Source organism: Pleurodeles waltl, chromosome 9 (assembly GCF_031143425.1).
Source record: "Pleurodeles waltl isolate 20211129_DDA chromosome 9, aPleWal1.hap1.20221129, whole genome shotgun sequence".
NCBI classification, from domain to species: domain Eukaryota; kingdom Metazoa; phylum Chordata; class Amphibia; order Caudata; family Salamandridae; genus Pleurodeles; species Pleurodeles waltl.
In genome coordinates, this window is record NC_090448.1 from 503,028,153 (window position 1) to 503,043,028 (window position 14,876).

At 40.1% G+C, this 14,876-nt stretch overlaps 1 protein-coding gene across 9 annotated transcripts in view; it reads right to left on the minus strand.

Moving 5' to 3' along the window:
* SYNE2 (spectrin repeat containing nuclear envelope protein 2) overlaps positions 1-14,876 on the minus strand; it is a 1,823,309-nt gene that overhangs the window by 1,093,722 nt on the left and 714,711 nt on the right. For 7 of the 9 annotated variants that reach the window (XM_069207355.1, XM_069207357.1, XM_069207360.1 and 4 more), the window contains exons 68-71: positions 13,687-13,908; positions 11,920-12,195; positions 6,971-7,216; positions 1,397-1,675 (exon numbers count right to left, since the gene is read on the minus strand). In XM_069207355.1, coding sequence (XP_069063456.1) covers positions 1,397-1,675; positions 6,971-7,216; positions 11,920-12,195; positions 13,687-13,908 — 1,023 coding nt within the window. The remainder of the gene's footprint in view (positions 1-1,396; positions 1,676-6,970; positions 7,217-11,919; positions 12,196-13,686; positions 13,909-14,876) is intronic. The other 2 variants (XM_069207359.1, XM_069207362.1) reach the window with 2 other exon arrangements.

The window sequence follows — 14,876 nt, forward strand, 5'->3', positions numbered from 1 at the left end:
CTCTTACGCAACAAAAACTGTCCCTGTATTGGCCCATCTGGTAAAAAGATTCTCTTTCAATTTAAGCAAGACCTGGGAGTGTGCTCAGTAATATAACACATGTTGCAGCTTTTCATTTTGCACTGTGTCTTTTCACTAATGCTGTGTGACTGCTGTGTGAAAGCAAGTCTGAAGCCCAGAGGTGTCTAAAAGATCACCTAAGTGCCTTTATTGAAAAATTAGAAAAAACAGGATATTTGACCTTCTTGAATACCTGGTCCCTGGTGCCTACTTGTATCACCCAGCAGTAAGCACAATCATTGGTGCCACCTCCCTTAATACAGACAAGCTGGTACAGATCAGACCTTCTGGAGTAGTCATGCCAAAACACAGATTCTACCGTATCATTTAGTTCAGTCCTGGCAGCAGACAAATGCACCACAGTAGGCAGTGTCACACAGAAGAGAGGAGTGCGAACAAGACTCACAGGATTTGGAAAGGCAGTGCCATGTAGCTGCCAACAGCAGCATACATGATACACAGGTAGACTGGTTAGAAGGGCCACAATGAGGATGCATCAGGCCGTATTCCAACAAACTTGGCATGGAGTACTGCGATCCTTTCCAGACATAAGAAAATAGAAATGAAATATTCTGTCAATATGAGAGCTGTTTTCCATTGTTTAATACTTCCATATATCGTCTCCAGATGGCCACTAATGATGATCAAAGACCAGTGTTAAAGCACCAGAATCTGAATGCTTTAAAGTATAGGCCAACCTAATGGTGCTGCCATAACTTCTTCTACTGTCTGGGTTGATACTTCCTCAATATGACTTTGTCAAAATAGTCATTGTCTCTATTTGTGAGTACAGTTGTTCATAGTATGTCCAGCACATGCTGCTAATTTCACTATGGCACCATTAACCTCTAGCTGTTGTCTGAGTCCATATCTGTGACTTCTCTCCTTAATAATCACCTGAGTATCTATCGAATCTCTCATAATCCTAACTATCATCCACGCAATTCCTTCTGGTAAAACCTGTAGCGACATATTTCCCTTTCCATGACACTGAGTCATTTTCTGAATCACTCTTCCAAAGCCTGTACTGAAGCTCAAGCTTTCTCAATGTTCTAACCAGAGACTTGCTGTTCCCATCTTCACAGTTATAAAATTCACCCAAACAAAAAACTAAAATGTCAGCTACATTGATGAGAAGTTTAATTTCAATCCAAAGTGATACAAAATCAATTGATGGCCTTAACCCAGAGTTCACTGTTTATTTAGAGCCACACAGCAAAGTTGTCTTGGATTATCTAGCTGAATCCCAATCATCTATTGTTGCATGTTCTTTAGCCCAAGTACTAATGGCTAACTCTGTTTGGGAGGTGAACTTTGAATTAAAATTTAGACATACCTTGGATGGTTTGGCTGTTATTCTCTCCTGAGCATCAGTCACTAGTTCTGTGACAACTGTGGTGATCTTGCTCACTAAAGCATCCTTTTCAGATTCTTGAAGAGTAATATCAGATGTTGCTTCTATGGCTTCCCCAGGTCTCCTGTCTAAACCTTCCTGTGCAATGGTTTCAGTTTCAACCTTGAATGATTCACAAACTGGTGTAGAAGTGTCTTGTGTATCTGAATCCTTTGAGGTTGATATGAACTCAGAAGTTTCTTCTTCCTTGCTGAGAGGCACCTGTAGTTTTGAAAATCGAAAAAATTGTAATTATTTATACTGAGCCTTTTTTAGACTTCTATTAGTGTTGCATAGCATATAGTCTGCTAAATGAATGTGAATGGACAAAACCATGAATGTATAGATGTACAAACAACAGCTTACTTTGACGCTAAATTGAAAGTTCTCACTGATTACTAATCCCTGTGCACTAATCTGCCTTTCCATTATACTACAGTTTTTTGGGAGATGATCAGTATTTCCATTAGGCTACAGTATTTTGAGATATGAGGTACACTAGAAACCATGGAGGAATGTACAATCTTAGTGGAACCCAATGGAGACGTTTACCCCATTTGTTTCATGCTGCAAACAGAACAAGGTTTCATGCTCATTAGCAATTTCTGGTGAGCTCATCCAGTGTCAATTGAAAGGAATGAAAATACTAAATTATAGTCTAATAGAAGGTTGAATGAAAAAGAAAAAAAACAGTTACCTAACTTAAACCAGAATAATATAATGGCAAACCATGTGGAACTCTCTCCTTTCCCTGCAAAAGGTCCATTATCCTGTAAGTCCCAAATGCCAAAAAAATCAATATGTACACTTGTCTTCTTAGGGAATTGCCTTCTTCTGCATGGCAACATGTCCACTTCTTTCACCAGTTTGAAGTCGTCGCTCAAACCACATCAGATAAACAAACACTTAAATACTTGAGTATATACTCTTGGGGAAGTCTTGTATATTCAAAGTCCTGACCTGCAGATTTACTATATTTCAATGACAAGTGTTTAATTTCTGACCTATCCTGTAAGGTTTGTAAATATCAAAATCAAAAATAACCCACCTGTTAAGTTGTATCTATCTTGTGATACTAGTCAATGATATGGTAGCAAGAGGAAGTAATAATAGTGCTGAAGACTCGTGTATGTTATCCTTCACTCTTACCCAACAAAAACTGTCCCTGTATTGGCCCATCTGGTAAAACATAATTTTTTATTTTAAGCAATACCTGGGTGTGTGCTCAGTAATATAACTCATTATGCAGCTTTTCTCTTTCCACTGTGTCTTTTCACTAATGCTGTGTGACTGCTGTGTGAAAGCAAGTCTGGAACCCAGAGATGTCTAAAATCTCACCTAAGTGCCTTAATTGAAAAATTAGAAAAGGACAGGATATTTGCCCTTCTTGACTACCTGGGCCTGGTCCCCACTTGTATCACCCAGCAGTAAGCACAATCATTGGTGTCTCCTCCCTTAATACAGACAAGCTGGTACAGATCAGACCTTCTGGAGTAGTCATTCCAAAACACACATTTTACAATTTCATTTAGCTCAGTCCTGGCAGTAGACAAATGCACCACAGCAGACAGTGTCATTCAGAAGAGAGGAGTGTGAACAAGACTCCCAGGATTTGGCGAGGCAGTGCCATGTATTTGCCAATCGCAACATACATAATACATAGGTAGACTGGGTAGAAAGGCACCAATGCGGATGCATTCCTTTTGGACTACATACTTAAAGGGTGCTGGTAGGAGGGGTAAAAGAGGGATGACAAGTGTGTATGTTTGTAGGGTGTGTAGATACTTTGGAAAGAGGAATTATTAGCCTAACTCTGCCTGATGTCCAAGGAGTCTCCTGATTCCCGATTGGTGAAATGTATTTATATATTTAATAATATGTCCCTCCATCTCCCAAGAAAACTACATTTTGTAGGGGATAAATGATCAGCTTCATCTGGAATTTAATATATTATGCCACATTTCTCCTTTGATTACAGGGTCCAACGGTCCACACAAATGTGCATTTCAGGTTAAGGACTAAAAATTAAATTTTTACCCAAAAAACATAATTCCTCTATGTGAGACTCAACCCAACCATGAAGCCATTAAAGCTATTAAGTCAGGGACTGTTACCTGCCTTGTGCACTACTACTTTTAGGGGAGGCCATGTTGTCTTGAGGTGCAGTAGTCCACAGGACAATTGCTGGTATTGTCCCATAAAGTGTAGCAGCCCTTATGACAACTTTGAAGATTGTCTTAATAGGCATTTTAGCACAGGTTAACAAATGATTGTACTATCCTATGACATATTCATGTCACAGTAAGAAATACTGGTGCTGTCCCATGAAGTATAGATGCCATGAAGGGAAATACTGGTACTTCCCGATGAAGCACATTAGAATTGACAAAAACTAGTGGAACTGTTCCTTAAAGTGTACCGGCAAAATTGTACAAATGTTGTTATAGCCACATGAAGTTTCTCAGCCATGTTAAGAAATACTGGTATTGCCATAGAAATGCAATTGCAAGAACTGTAGGAACCTCTGATGGAAAAGGATGGCATGTTCTTTGCGGAATGGCAGCATGAAAATTATTCTAGTATCTACTCATTTAAGACTGTACCTGGCTATATAAGACCTTATATGGTTTAATAGTTGTGCTTGGACATTTGCTCCTGTAATTGGGTTTTTGAGGCTCAGTTTTTTTTTCTCAAGGCTGTCACTGGATATTTGTGGATGCACCTGTGATTTTGAATTAATCACTGTATAGTTGTTGCTGCATTTTTGATGCTAAGACAGGGTATTTTGAGACTGTGTCTGGGGGCATGACAGTGCCTGATTCTCTGAATCTGTGATTGGTCTTTTGAGGGTGTGTTATAGCATACAAGGCCATTATTATGCTTATGATGACAATCCAGGGTATCCTGACGACACCTAGCTGTGCAATGGCAGTACTCCTGATATTTCCTGGCTGCATCTCTTGTCATATTGTGATATCACTCTAATTAAAATATGGGTAGCAACTAAATTAAACATCAGTATGCTTTAATAAAGTTTTTGTTATTTTACTACTCTGGTAATTATTTTAATTGCTAAATTATAGAAGTATTGCATACTGTGATATTAGAGTCAGATGTCATGTGACTGTTTCTTGTGTTGCCTTCAGAGTATTGAGTCATATACTGTTACTTTTAGTGTGGTCATAAAGGGCAAAGGCCATGTGATTTTTCTTCTGCTACACCTGGCATTGTGGATTGTGGTAAATCAAAGACCATGCTTAAAAGTCACAACCAACATAAGCTACGCAGCTAATTAAAGGCAGTACGGCATGAGTAGAAAGACACTAGGGCCCAGATTTCACGCAATGTAGCAAGGCAAGTTACTGCACTACACTGTATGAATGGGAGGGAGCCGAATTGCGCCATGTTTGCAAAGATATGAAGCTGTTCCTCTATCTCCCTACACTGGTGCATTTCTGGCTGTCTAGTGCAAATGCATGCACTCTTGCACCATGGTGCCAGGGTACCTGCATTGTAGGCAGGGTCATTTGTCTGCAGGAAGGATTACCTTCCTCCACAAAAGCTGTCCTTTGAGGACTATTGTTATGTGTGCTGTGGTGTGAAGACTCCCCCAGATAGACTCAAGCATTCCCTAGCCCACTCCACCCACCTCCCAAACCCCCACCAGCCCTCCAACTGACACCTTCTGCCTGCTCAGAGCAGACAAGAAACATCAGCAGTTTTCTCCCTGGAATCGCAAAAAATCATACATAAAAGGATCTGGTACACTGTTCTGTCTGGTTATTTCCCATTCTGGGAAGAAATATGATCCACACAAAGTCTTATGTGTTTTTTTTAATGTAGGTGCGGCACCCAGTATTATTTATTTTATTTTAGGACAGATAGACTATGAATTAAGAAACTACGAACACAAGGTGCATTTTTCAGGGAAATTGGAATGAGTAACGCTTTGAGTTGTCAGGGACAGGACATCCTGCATTATAAACAATGAAATGGTTCTCATCAAAGTTCCTTGGCCTTTCCAATGCACTCGAAAAATGTCTGTAAAAGTCCTGGGTGTCTTTCTATACCCATATTATGCACAGTTCACCTTCATTTTATGTGCTCAGTTGCTCAACATACCTCCTTGCCCAGCACATCTTCATGAAATTCAAGCACGTTTTCAGAAACTGTTGGCACTACCGCACTCATTGAAATGCCTAGTTCTGTTTTTGGTTCTTCTTGAGAAAACTCATGTTTTACTTCAATCGTCTCTGTAAGTCTCTTGCCCAAGGCTCCCTGTTGTGTTGTTTCTATCTCAGTCTTAATCTCATTGCCTTGACTAGTGGCAACATATCATGTTTAATAGCTGCCATTTCTTCCATATTGTGAGCTGAGATGTTATTCAATCAAAAGTAAATTATAGTAGGATTACACAGGCTTTGCTATTATCTACCATGCCACCCAGCGCAAAAGAAAGTCCCCACTCTCCCCCTGCATGTCTGCACCATCTCCAAAACCCACTACATTAGTTACCAAACAGACATAACTGGCACCTTTTGCCTTGCTGGCTGACAAGCTCAAAATTGACAGTGGCTTTCCTCACAGCTGCAGCTAGACAAAATCAGAGTGGAAGACAAGAAGAGAAAAATGGTAAATAAATAAACAAAAGGCTTTCTCCATCTATGGAACCACAATTTAAAGAACATCTCAATATCCATCAGGACCGGTCCAACCTATGTAATGGTTTTAAATAATGGTCCATTATCCACTCGGGAGAACACAGCGTCCCCTGCAATCTTATACTGGTTGTTCGCTTTGGCTTTTACTGTCTACTAATCTTTGCTTAGAAGCGTGCACCAGGACCTGAAGCATATTCTGAAAGTAGGATATGTCAATGTGTGTGAGAAGCACAGTGATAACACATGTTTAAAACTGTCTATGAATGTGGAAACATTGGGGCATAAGGGGTGGAAGCATGAATGTGGAAATGGTAGAGGGTTAGGATCATGGCTTGGAAGCTGGAAGGAGGCGAAACATTGTTATGTCATGAAGTAAGAGTGAGTTCAGCAAAACATCAAGTATATTTTGAACTGTAAGAGAATGACAACATTTCATCAGGTGAATATTTCGAAGTAGATAAACATAAATGGTGGCAGCTATTAAGGAATGATTTCAGGTGTGATGTTGTGGGAGGAAATTACACCTACTATTTGAATTTAGGGCCTACGAATAGGAGAGGCACTAGGTAGAGTGGGTCAGCATTGAAAAATCAGAATATACTACATGGATTAAATTATCCCCTTAATAAGACCTATTCAGAAAATGTTATCACCTCAAAGTAAAACAATGTTATGAAGATGTACACTAAAAGGTCATAGAATATCTTGCCACTTGAAAGGTCTTTGCTATATCAAGGGTGTAGATATTTTAAGCGTGGCACTAATGATGACCTCTCTGTTGGCACATGCTCCATCACTTTTTGTTAAAAAAATACCTAAATATTTTGTCAGAATGTATCTTTTAGACATTAATCACCATTTCAGAAGAATCCGGCCTCGCCTTAATTGCTGTAGAAACCTTCATTTTTTTAGCACCTTTGCGAGAAAATTCGTGTTTTGGTTTCATGTTCTGGTCTTTATGACCTCCAACAAAATCTTCCTGGTTAATCAACTCCATTTCAACATTAAGGGTTTTGACTTTCAGCAAGGATGCTTCATGATTAATTAAATCCTCTGGGGGTAAAACGCTTCCAGATGTTTCTTCTTTTTTGCCGAGTGATGCCTGTAGTTTTTCAAAATTCCAAAGTAGTTATATAACCATACTGTACTTTTTCTCATTTTTATCATTCAATGCAACTATTTAATAGCAGGTTGAAGTTTGTAAATTAATGCAAAGACTGGATGGGAAAAGGGACATTCTTGAAATAAATTTAAAGCAGATTGGAAGATAAATAGTGGAACTCTGTTAAAACACTTACCAGTACATTCCCATGCATAGCTCACACTCTGAGCATTTGAAAACAACGAGAAATGATGAACAGCAAATCAAAGTGTTAGGTATCTTCTATACCTAAATGGCTGGAAGGGGCCAAGGTACAGTTTGAGGAGGTGCCTCGCTTCTCTGCCAGATAATGGACCTCTGCCACCCTGGAAGACTACTGACAGCTATATTTAGTGACCAAAGCCGGCTCAGAGGTGATGAGGAACTACTGCCATAGTGGTTCCTCGGCAGGACCCACAAGTTTGTTTTTCGGCCACTCTTTCAAGCAGTTGCACACCATTTGTTTTTGCTTTTCAAAAACTAACATCCAAAGAGGAACTTTGCTACTGAAAAACAAAAAATCTACTGACCTCCACACCCTAGGATCTTTCTCTCAGGGTGTGACAGTGGAGTACCTTGTTCGCTAAAATCTAAAACAGCCCTTTTGGAAAGATCTGTCAATAATGACCAGTTTATTATAAGATACTGGAAGGTGGAAATAAAGAGAAAAAAGTCAACCCAAACAAAATATAATCCAATGATAAGGCAGGTGGATTCCATATTTAGTAATTTATCACTGAACAGTTAAGAGATCATTCATTCTCTGCAGTAGTGGACAATTGTCAGTTGTTACCTTAACGACCATGTGTAGTGATGGTAGTGGAGGGTTGATGTGACTTTAATATTTATTTTGAATTGGGGTTTTCAGGGAGGGTGGTAATCCATTAAGTGTGTTTCAGTTCAGGGTTTTTATGGGCCATCATCAAACCAGGTATATTTGAACTGAGGTACAGTGATACTAGGAGGACTGTTATAATTTCCACAGGAAATCAGGGACAAACCAAAATGGAACAGAGGTGTTAAAGTAACACAGAGCCCTTGTTTTTCGCTGAATGTGGGTGAGGGATAATGTTTGAGCATAAGGGCCTGGCCACTGCTTGCCCTCTATGTTCTGGCCACCTGCTCTTTTAGGACAGTAATTCAAGTTATGACGCAGCTGGGAATGGTTCAGAGAGGTATACTAGCACTTTATGAGGTACACTGGGAAGATTTGAACTGTCCTGTGACATGAGTATGCTACTCTACCTTACTATTTCGGCTCACGTCGGTAAACATTAAGCAATGAAAGGCACCTGCACTAACTGAATTTTTTTTTATATTTTATGGTTCGATGTATAGAAAATGTTCAGTTTGGTGAAAGTATCAGACATAATTAGCACAGTAAGCAAACAAGAGGTATGTGACTCAAACTCAGTTTGTTTCTTCCATAGAAGATCAGATTGATTGATAATTCCATAAGAAGCGAAAATAGGAAATAGTCTCATCATGTCCAGCACAGAAACAATCCAAGGTAATGTGATGTCTAATGGATATTCAGTGTTGATGAATGATGGGATTTGAAAGTAATGATAAATATGATTTCTTGGATATGCCTTAAACATGTCGACAGCTTCAGAGAGGAAAGGCAGGGTGTTCTCTTTTAACCTTGTGAGAAGTAAACCTATTTATTTAATTCAACATCTTTATATCTTCATGTCTCTCACACGAGAGTTTCCTTTAATTTTTTCAAATAAGATTTATTTTGATCTTTTCAATTAGAAGGCCAGTACTTCATATCTACTGAACACATATCTGGCAACACTACCAGTTATCTACGAAGACAAGGCTGCATTCACATACTCAGCCAAGGCAGAATTTAAAAGATTACTTTAAGATTCCCGTAGAAAAGTGCAGACATTAGGGGCCTGATTTATACTTTTTAGCACCGCATTTACGTCGTTCTTTGATGCAAAAGCGGCACAAAAGTTTGCGCCTCTTTTGCGTCAAAAAATTACCCAAATGCGGTGCTAAAAAGTATAAATCAGTCCCTAGGTGTGTCCATGAACACACATATATCATGTGATACACAGTGCTAATAAATCGCATTAAATGTTGGCACCATAACAAAGCCGATTGGTAGGTTTGACTGTGGGACTAGAACCTAAATGATTCTTGATGCTGGAGAGGCCCAGACAGTGACAAGGTGAGCCTCGATAGAAAAAGGATGGACTATTTCCGATGTCTATCTCAACAATGGCCATTCTAAAAGTGTCATAACAAATGACCATTGGAAACGGGTCACTTTTGAGTAAGCATTTGGTATTTAATACATTTCTTATACAATCACTGCATTTGGTTCTGTGTATTACATTCTGTTTTGCCAATCATAAATAGACTATTTTCGGATTATTGTCTCCAATCAAAGAACAGAAATAATTTTATTTTCACATTACATAATTAGCTCAGTTCAGGGTTGCGCTGACTTCTAATTGCTGTTAGTCATGCACTAGGGGCCATATTTATACTTTTTGACGCAAAACTGCGCTAACGCAGTTTTGCGCCAAAAAAATTAGCGACGGCTAACGCCATTCTGAAGCGCCATGCGGGCGCCGTATTTATTCAATGACGTTAGCCGGCGTTAGCCGCCGGCGCTGCCTGGTGTGCGTGAGAAAAAAACGACGTACACCAGGCAGCGCCGGCGAGGGGGATATGGAGCTTGGGCGACAAAAAATGGGGCAAGTCAGGCTGAGGCAAATTTTTCGCCTCAACCCGATTTGCGACATTTTTTTCGAACCCCCATAGAAATTACTCCTGTCTTAGCAAAGACAGGAGTCATGCCCCCTTGCCCAATGGCCATGCCCAGGGGACTTCTGCCCCCTGGGCATGGTCATTGGGCATAGTGGCATGTAGGGGGGCACAAATCAGGCCCCCCTATGCCTAAAAAATAAATAAAAATAAATACCTACCAGAACTTACCTTTACTTCCCTGGGATGGGTCCCTCCAGCCTTGGGTGTCCTCCTGGGGTGGGCAAGGGTGACAGTGGGTGTCCCTGGGGGCATGGGAGGGCACCTCTGGGCTCCTTCAGAGCCCACAGGTCCCTTAACGCCTGCCTTTTCCAGGCGCTAAAAAACGGCACAAAAGCGGCTGTACGTCATTTTTTTTGACCCGCCCACTCCCGGGCGTGAATTTTGCCCGGGAGTGTAAATACGGCGCACATGCCTTGGAGTCAATTTTTTAGACGGGAACGCCTACCTTGCATATCATTAACGCAAAGTAGGTGTCCACGCTAAAAAATGACGCAAACTCCGTGGACTTTGGCGCTAGACGCGTCTAACGCCAAAGTATAAATATGGAGTTAGTTTTGCGTCGAAATTGCGTAAAAAAAAACAACGCAATTCCGGCGCAAACAGAGTATAAATATGCCCCTAAATACATTAGGAAAGTTGCCAATTATTTTGATTCATGTAGTTATTTTGGTGGGCTCTAATGGGTGTTGTGTGTATTTTTCTGAGAGAAAATAAAAAGTCATCTGTCCTTGTGGCCTCTGATGTATTTGCTCTTGAATCTCACTCATACATTTTGACACAGATGGTTTTGCAGTGGTTCCTGTTAAAAACAGTGTTTACTTTTGCCTGTAGAAAAGCTTGTGAACTCTGGTAAATGTTGGTAATCCCACCATGGAATTTAAAAACGTTAAAGTTCTCATTTATAGTTTGGCGGTTAGGGTACTCTGTTGCAAAAGACATACAGGGTTTGTCTGTTTCCCTATTAAAAGCAAGTCGGCACATGGCCAGTTTCCACTGTCAGTCACTGAGTGGTAAAACCCGGTGGTAAGGAACAGTGAAAACTGTAAAATGACCCCACACCGTAAGTGACACTCCCCCATGGTTAGGGGATGATTGTGGGTTTTTTTTGTTGCAGGGCTCTATCATGTTGACAGAGCCGTCTGTCAAACTTTCATGGAATTTACAGGAACCACAGTGAGGGCGATTCCTGTAAATTGAAGAGATGTTTGCTGGGCCGGAGGAGATCTCAAAATTTGGGTGGCAGGTACCCCTTCTGGGTGGCACAGTACTTTACTGTACTCTATCACCCTGACAGAGTAATACCAGTCTGTCGAACTTTAAATGAGGCCATCAGTTCTTTGGTTCATCTTGGTCAATCTCAACAGTGGAATTATCTTGCTGCAGGCATTTAAAATGTGTTGAGTGAAAAATTAGTAACATTCCCTGTTTTCTTCTCGGTTGCGGGTTGGGGGGGTGTAATTAGTGCATTGCACTTAGGAAAGGTGACAGCAAATCCAGGCTTTTAACAGGGCAAATTATGTTTGATTTTAATTATTTCAGGGCAAAACGGCAGTGTTAGAAAGCATTGTCTCAGTTTCCCTATGAAATGGATAAGTTTGCAAGGTGTTTTTTGAGTAACAGAGGAGGGTGGTAAGGCCACATGATATCCTTTATCCCCTCATGAGCAGGACACCATGTAGTATTGGGGGATACACTAACTCTGACTCCATACAGTACATAGTTATGTAATGGCTTAATCACCTAGTAGGATTTAGCAAATGTTTAAGGACCCCCTAGGTGACTTTCTGTACCCTGATAATGTATGTTTAGGGATTCTTTAGCCCAAATTAAAAAAAACATGACTAGTGAGCTAGAGCAGCATTAACATTTACACATACCTCAGATAGTTTAACAGACTGCATCTCTTCAGCATTAGCCATGATTTCAAAAACAACTGGCACCACCTCATTCAATGGATCCTCCTCCATATTAGGTTCTTTTGATGCAACCTCAGGCTCTGCTTTGGTGGGTTGCCCACCTATTTTGTCCAAATATCCCTGTTCTGTTTCTTCCATTTCAGTTTTTATGAATTCTTGAAGTGGTGAAGAAGTATCTTGATCCAAAAGCAGATTACTCTCTGTAATGTCTTCTTTGTTGCTGGCAGACATAGACATCTGTAGCATTCCAAAATGTAAAAATATTTAGGTGATCGTACAGTACTCTGTTTTTTCTATTCTAGTCAGTATGCAGGGGCCCATTGGACTTTGTAAATGAAGGCAAAACAACTGCTTGTGAAAAACAAATGTTTCTTCACTTCACTGGCTCTCAGTGGGAACTCAGCCTTCTGCAGGGCACTGTCATTATGTGAAATGGTCGCTATGGAGCCTTCCGGGTGCTGGTGATTAATGTCCTTGCACAGTGGAAGATGGGGAACACAAAAATAGGCCACTGCTAGTCATACACTGGAAATAGACAAGACCCTGCAAAGTACTCTGAAACTCAATCTACAGTGGCATTCTCCTCCTCGACCTAAGATAGTACTCTTGTGAACAGGCAATGAGTGGTGTCAATACTAAAAGAAGAGTCCATATCGCTCAGCATGAAGATGTGGCCTGTCCCTGTTGAACCTCAAGAGAAATGTATTTGCTATTACTTTTTACCTAACCATGAGTGCTACTAGCTACAGCCATCACGTTCCTGATGTTTAATACCAAAAGTACTGTTATTAGGAAGCTATGGCTAGATTTTAAGGGAGGCTTCCACAGGCAAATAAGGCATGCTCCTGCATTAATGCTCTTGCAGTTGAAACAAACAACTTTTTATAAGTTATAATGGCAGCACAATGCCTATGCTATTAAATTGGAGTTCTTGGTGTAAGAGACTCACATCTTATATAATGCTGGGAACATTGTGCTGTGAGCTAAATGCTTACCACTGGCAAAATGTGGTGGGTGGGGCATCTTCAACTGACTCCAGCAAGGCAGACTCAGTCGTCCATTCATCGATAGATGGCAAACTAAGTTGATACGTTTGGTAATAACAACATCTGTTTCTTAGCACTAAGAAATGGCAATGTGGGTTACTTAGCACTACATAAGACACAAATTAGTATTAAGTTACGAAATGGGAAGCTTGAGGTGGCAGCAGATCACTTGTACTATATGCTGGTTGCTCAATTCACACAGGTAAACCAGACTTTAGTTTAAGTTTACTACTTCTGGGTATTCATAAAGGTAAAGTTATGAGTAGTAACTTTACAAGGGTGGAGTCTCCGCATTGGTTGCGGGGTCTCAGCACTTGGGCTGGAGACTCTGCGCCCGAAAAGTTATTACTCATTGCTTTACTTTTGGGAATAACCAAAAGTAGTAAATGTAGGCTAAAGTTTACATGAATGAATTGGGCCCAAAGAATTCTGAGGAGAATTTATCCTTTTACAACACATATTCCAGGCACAGGATTATCCAATAATATTGGGACCTTACAAAGACAGCGTGGCTGAGTTCAGGTATGTTAGCTCATATACTGAGAGTGATTGTTGTTTTATCGCATTAGTATACAGTTTCATTTTCATGCATAACATAAAGCATACAGTGAACACAGCTTCTGAAACCATCTCTTGACCATCAGTCACTGGTCCGAAAGCAGCTGGCCTTGCTTGGTCTTACCTTGCTCACTGAAGTTATCTTCTTCTTTTTAGTTCCTTTGGTAGAAAGCCCAGGTTTTAGTTTGATATGCTGTTCTGCAATGCTCCCATCCAAATCTGCCAGTTCAGTTGTTTTTAGTTCGACCGTATTCACTTCATGAATTAGCAAAGATGTATCTTGCTTAATTGGCTCCTCTGAGGTTGAAATCTTCCCTGAACTTTCTTCTTTACTACTCACAGGCACCTGTATAGGTAAATAATATTATGCAATTAAATAATTGTACAGCGCATTTTTCTCTTTATAATACGTGTAAATACAGATTGAAGTTGACAAACAAATGAAACACAATATTGAAAAAAAATATATATATAGTTATTTTTATTTTGGTTTCTTTCAGGGTCACACAATTTTCAAAATACATCTTACTCCATGCATTCCAATAAAATATTATCTAGTTCCCTATCAAGACAATCTTCAGAATATAATGTGCAAGTGCAACCAGGGGAAAAGTGTAAATAGTCTTAGATACACTTTAAACTGGCAGAATGACAGATAAATCAATTTCAGCATTATCATTATTTAATAAAGAAAGCTAGTACATAATTTGAAAGTGTCAAGTGTAAGAAAAAATCCTTCTCTAAAGTGCCCAATATACAGATCTAAAGTGCTGAGTGCTAAGTGCAAAAATAACTGCTTACATATACTTCTGAAAGTGCCAGGTTTTACTCAGCCATGCTGGGGGAAGCTAAACCCACACCTCTCCCAGCTCCTATACACTTATTATCATCTTCCTTCAAGCCTGTTTAAATGAGGCAGGGGCAAAATGTTTCCAAATTCTTGTGAAGCTTTTGCCTTTTACAACTAGCTTTGTATAGAGTTGCTCCGTTAACTAAATCTTATTAACCTTTTCTAGCCACATTTGCAGCCTTGGTGCTTCAGCAGATTTCCATAGTGCTGTAATAGTCGACCTTGCCAACAACATTGCAATATACCACCAACGCCTGCCACCTTAGTGCTTTGCAGCCCGGCAAAACCGCATTCACATCCAGCAAATAATATTCCCCCAGAGAAAACCAGAGCCCTCTCAACACATCCGTCCAAAAGATTTGAACACTCATTCATTCCCAAATAAATTTGTACCCTGTGTCTGATTCTGGGCATCTGTTATATTGTTCAGATATATTAATTTGTATCAAAGCTGGAGTATAATA